This window comes from Enoplosus armatus, chromosome 16 (genome assembly GCF_043641665.1).
Source record: "Enoplosus armatus isolate fEnoArm2 chromosome 16, fEnoArm2.hap1, whole genome shotgun sequence".
Lineage (NCBI taxonomy): Eukaryota > Metazoa > Chordata > Actinopteri > Centrarchiformes > Enoplosidae > Enoplosus > Enoplosus armatus.
The window spans coordinates 18,637,094-18,643,093 of record NC_092195.1 but is presented as its reverse complement, the minus strand read 5'-3'; the positions used below and the strand labels follow the sequence as shown (position 1 = coordinate 18,643,093).

The 6,000-nt window shown below is 41.9% G+C and overlaps 1 protein-coding gene across 1 annotated transcript in view; it reads left to right on the top strand.

Moving 5' to 3' along the window:
- The first annotated feature begins 1,497 nt into the window (after window positions 1-1,497).
- Window positions 1,498-6,000, top strand: part of erf (Ets2 repressor factor) — a 29,135-nt gene continuing 24,632 nt past the window's right edge. The window contains exon 1 of the mRNA XM_070921994.1: window positions 1,498-1,955. Within this exon, the coding sequence (XP_070778095.1) occupies window positions 1,934-1,955 (22 nt within the window). The 5' untranslated portion in view covers window positions 1,498-1,933. The remainder of the gene's footprint in view (window positions 1,956-6,000) is intronic.

Here is a 6,000-nt window from a genome sequence, read left to right as displayed (position 1 = left end):
AAACACGGCGCCTCACATCCCCGCGGCGGTAACGGGTCTCCACAGCAACGCCGTGACGCGCCAACCGGGAACGAGCGGGGCGACAAACTGGAGGCAGCGGCGGCAGCTCCGGGCGGCAGCGAGCGACTGGTCCTCATCCAAGATCGTCTATTGAGATGATGAGTCACTCGAAAAATAAAATAAAAAATGTGTTGACTTGTTAATAATTTAAACTCAACCATAAGCCAACTGCTGCAGAAACGTTTCCCCCTTTTCATACACAGTCTGTATTTATATCATTCATTAAATTATTATTATTATTACGATTGGGTGGTTATCGTCAGCAACTTGTTCACACACGCCAAAATAGCTGAAATGATTAGTCGACTGCTGAAGTAGTCAGCAACTATTTGGATAAAGAATTAATTGTCATTCTTAAGCAAAAACTGGTGCTAAAATGTGAATATTAACTGGTTTTCATAATCTTCTATAATATTAAACTGAATATATTTGGGTTTTGGGCTGTTTTTTGAACAAACAAGACATTTTTATATATCTACTTGGGCATTTTCTGATAATTAAAGGCCCAAATGATAAATTGATTAACAGAAAAAACAATCTGCAGATTAATCGATATAAGAAACCGATCACTAGTTGCAGCCCAACATGCAAACAAGCAAAATATGACACAGTAAGAGAGATACCAGAGCCTACAAAAAGACAAGAACTTGGACCAAAAATAAAGTTTCTAACAAAAAATATTGTTTGCCTACATCTGGATAGAAATTGTATATTCAAAAACCACATTCATCACAAATGGAAATGTGCAAGTCTGATAATTGGTCAAATATGTTTTGTTCGTGTGTAATTCAATCCAAATAAACCTGGGATATTTTGTAGGAGCTACGCCAAATCTAACCATGAATTTGGTGTTTTTATATTGATGTTTTTACGTTGTTTATTTTGTACCCTGATTCTGACGAAACAATATTTCATCTCAACTGTATTTTTTTTATATAGTTGAAATGACAATTAAATTTGACTTGAACAAAACTGCTTTATCTCAATTGTGTGTGTTGTTTATGATTGTGAAAATTAAACTGTAACAACAATCTTTGCACCACAACTCAAAGATAAATTTCCTCCCAGCTCACTGCTGGACTGGAAGGAAAAGTAATCTCCCAAAAACATAGACGATCTTTGGCAACAAGTGGGCGTTCAGTTCCTCTCCCCCTCCCTCCCTCCGTGGGTCAGCGTGGGCGGCCCCGTGTGGCAGGAGGAGAGCGAAACACGACACCCCGACCGAGGAAGGGGGGGGGCCGAGAGAACACGAAGTGAGTGAGTGGAAAAAGAAAAAGTCCGTGCCGGAGAAAGAGAGGGGCAGAGAAAGAACAGGGTTGGCTTTGGGTTTTTTTTTGTTCCTTTCAGAAGCGCCGCTGTTTTGACTGTCGGTGAGGATGATGGCGATGTGGAGGAGGAATCGACCATGCGACACCGTTACAACAAACGGGATGAAAATTTAGACTCGTCGCATTCCGTTGCTCCAGTACCGACCAACGGCAGCACGACTCCTCCAAACTTCGACCTGCGCCATTCAGACCCGGGCGACTGGATTCCCCCCCAGAGGCTCTGGGCAACTTTTCGCACCAGAAGCGCCGTACTTAAAAACAAATATTCCGGCTCAAAACTTTTTCAGCAAACGCCGATGTGTCGAGTTAAAACCCAGAAGCTCATGTGAAGTTAACGGAGTTTTTTTTTTAACTTAAAAGCCGAGCTCCTCACCGGGGGCAGGTTCTTTCTAGCGAGCCACTTGTGAGAACAACACCGGAGGAAGGAGTGGGGTGTCACTGCTAACTTCGCTAGCTAACTTGGCTAAAGGCTAGCTAACTAAAGTCTAAAGTTACCAGTCGACGGGGAAAGTGACTGAAGCAGCACGCCGAAGACGACAACAAAGATGAAAACCCCGTCAGACTCGGGTAAGTCGATGGCCACACTTATTTAATGAACTTTTAAGACGCTGCTGCTGTTCTTCAAATGAAAACAACAGCGCCTAGCTTCGGTGGCTAGCTAACTGGCTAACAAACTCTCCGCTCCAGGGAAAGTGTGACAAAATTATGGCGCTAGGGTGGATCCATCCGAGCCTCTTGTTATTGTTTCAGTGAACCCAAAGAAGTGAGTCTCACTCACGACCACGCTGTTTTTCAGCCACAGCGGATCGATGCAACCTCAAGTGCTATTTTTAACTTATTTCCACGACATTTTAACTTAAAACCGACGCCGAAGCTACTGTGTTGAGCGATTTACAGTGAGGGCAGTGGAGTTAGCTTAATTTCCCGGATCAGTGGTGAGGAGTCAGGGTCAGGGCCAAAGTGCACTGACCCTCACTGCGATACCTCTGCATTTGAGATTTAATTGATGCCTCCGCACAGAACTGCTTAGATTTAGTGGAACAAAAGCTTAAATTTTAATTTAATTTAGCCTTTAGCCTGCAAGTAGCAGAGTGTTGATCCACGCTCAATATATTTATTCTTAAATCCAAAGAGCAAGGACAGAGGAATAAATGAGAGGTTCATTTGTACTTGTATTGCACTGAAGACGTTATAAGAATTAGATTAATGTTTGAAAAGAGGAGAGAAGAGAGGTCAACCATTCAGAGCAGACTGTGAAGTACATACATTACTTTTCTGTGTATGAACAAGTATGTTGGGTAGGTTAAATCATAAATGGAAGTACATGACTTAATGATTTTTGTTCATATTGGGTTTTTTTTCTCTCGTATTTTCATTATTACAACACTGGAGATCCCTTTCCCTTTTATCTCTACATCACAGCCTGCAGTGAAAGGTAGAGAGTGATTGGATGATTGGATCTGGTTGTTGGGGTTGTAGTGGAGGTTATCTGCCATAACACTCTCTGGATAACATGCTGAGTGTGATTCTAAAATGAAATCAGGAAATGTAGTTTGTCCCCCTTTTTCTTTTTTTGTTGTTTACAAAGTTTAGCGTGTTCTTTACTTCCCGTAATGCATGTTGTAAGTAAAGCTGTTTGACCTGTTTACACATGCAAGAATGTGATCCAAATGAATTGTTTTACCAGTGTAGTTAACAGTTTTACTAAGCTGCTTCAGGAATTTAAATAGATTACAACTCAGAACTCTTTGGTGCTACCATTTCAAATTCCACTCATTTTTTGAGCCGTTTTTGTTGTCATTGAAATGATTATGATTTTCCACCCATAACTCACAATTTCTCCTCCCGTTGTGCATTTAGGTGCTCATAATCTCAGCCAGAAGTCTTGTACGGTAATCTTGGGGAGATCCAGTACACATAATGGATGTTTAAGAGGGGAATGCCACAACTCACACACACATCATAATTAGAAATATGACTTAGTGGCTGCTTCAAATAACTTTTTATAGACAAATGTGTGAAAACTTAAAACCAAGCAACTTTTTTCAAACGGGGGCCTTTTTTGAGGTTCTGTAGCCACATGGGTGTGTAGATATATTTCACTGGAGGGGAATACACTGCTGAAATGAGCAGTCTGACTTTCTGCTGGTGTCTTTTTTCTGTTTTCAAGTGTGTATGGGTGGCATAGCCCCAAAATACATGAGCAGAACTGTACATCATGGCCCATACATTTTTTTTATCTTGACTCTAGAGCTCAGCATGCAGAAATTTTTTAGCAGACGTAATTATACTTCCCTGATTTACACCCCAAAACATTTTTTCTTGAGTCATAAACATTAAAGTTCTTAACTGTAGGAAAGAGTTTTATTCATTTTGTTTCATACAGTTGGATCATAATCTTTACAAGAGAATATTTCTAGGGCACCACTCAGACTAATATGTCACTGTGGCCTATTTCAAACGTCTGAACTTCCATTATACAGAGGATCAGATTAGCAAGGTTATGCTGCACTTCCCTTTAGTTTGTTTTAGCCATGTGCCTGCAGCAGAGGATAGCTTCATTTATAAATTATCTTCTGGTTTGGTTATGCGGTTTACAAACAGCTTAAAGGAGTTCAGGCTGTTGTTGGTGTGTCTACTCGGCTTTTAACTGAAGGCCAACTTGGTTCCCAGCAGTTCCTATTTTTCTGCCTTTATTGTGTGATTCATACCAACTTCCCTTAGTTTCTGGGGATAGAACGATTGATGAATGTGTAGCTTTTGCAGTGACATCATTTTATGATGTAGGTCATTTTAGTTTGACAAGATAAAGCTTCTTGTCAAAGTAACAAGAAGCATGGATACCTATGCTAAAATCCAAGGATCCCATTGGGTAACCCTGATCTGTATTGACATTATATTATGCATGGAGCTACACAGCCCCTTTGTCTGTCCCTTTTGTGTTTCCCTTGGTGTTGGAGCCTGTTGACTACTATATGTATATATGGGTCAACCTCCTCTCTCTTCCTATCAGGAAGTCAGCAGTCTGGCCCCACCAGCTCCAATTTTCCACTTGTGTTACTCCTTATATCAACACAGAGCCACATGTGAGACGTCACAGCTGTAGACGGCCCGGGCCAGCAAGCCAGCACGCTTTGTTGCACTCTGTATGTGTGTGTGTGTGTGTGGAGTGAAAGGAGCCATACATGAGCAATTAGCTGGTGTTAAGTCTGGTAAGGGCTGGGCTGCTGTTTATGACTGTGAATGTATTTATGTGTTTGTGTGTGTGTGTGTTTGTGTGTATGTGTGTGTGAGTGTGAGAGAGCCGTGCACACATCCCTGCACGTGTGCCCCCATATGTCTGTCACTGCGCAGCTCTACCTGACATTGATGTGGTCACAACAGAGTGAATGTTTGACTTTTACTAGCGAGGCCAAATTGCCCTTGAGGAAGACCATTTGGTTTGTGGGCAGTTGACTCAGCCTATTGTAATTACAGGAAGAACAACTAGACGTCTTTATGCAGATTCAAATAGCTCTAATTACACCGGGTAGACCAAAGCTAATGAACCAATGGCTCATTTTATAAAATAAAAAAATGACGCTGTTAGTTTCCTTTGGGAAGGACTCTGTTGTGTTACTGTCTCACCATTATACTGAATTATGCTGTTGGCACCAGCAGCAGAGAGACGGCACAATTACACTACAAGTTGAGGCCAAGTTGTTTGTCTCAGGGAAAGTTTGAAAAGAGGTGCTGGCGGCTTAAATGTGCAGCGATGTGGTTGTGCAGTCTGGGTGTTTTAGGACACCCTGTCTCTCTGTGATTTAGTGGAGATGCTTGTGTCACTAGACATTAAAGAAAAATGGATTATTGGCTAATATATGCTACTTGTTCTAATGTGCATTTATAATGTGTAAGTTAAATATATAATATTTAGAGTTCTAATATTAGTTTTTTTCATTTTGGGAAAGCCCATTTGTTTTCCATGTGTATATCTTTGTAAAAGGAATAACTATAATCACATCATGTCTCATTTATGGCAGGCTCAGTCGGGTCAGGCCATAAACATGAGGGTGTGGGCCAGGTTCAGGCCCCTCCAATAGACACTAGAGGAAAATGCCATAACCAAAAAAACCCAATAAACCCTGCTCACAGGATGTATCTCTTCCCTGGTTTTCCTCCCATTATGTGGTTACTGTGAGTGATCAGGTCAGTGCAAAGGTTGACCTGATCACATTCCTGATTACTACTGAGCCGAGCCCGGGCAAGCAGACCCTGGAAAAAGTACAGCGGAGTGACGTCAGCATTTCTCTGGTGTGTTGTCAAGTGGTGGCCCAGGTCAGTGTTGCTGCGATCATCTCTCGATGTTACCGCAGGCCTCTTTTCCTGGAAGTGTGTATGTACAGTGGCTCTGGTGACCCATACAATGCTAAGAGAATAGACAACAGGTTGCACGAGCTGGGACATGCTGGCCAAACAAACACTGGGGCCCTCACGCGCAGGAAAGCCTGACAGTCAGACTGGGAGGTGAGCGTTGATGGACATCCAGCAGTTTTATTTAGTTTTTAAAATGTTGAGGATCCATTTTGTAAAAGTGGCGTAACCATGTCAACTGAAGAGTTGCCTTTCTAGA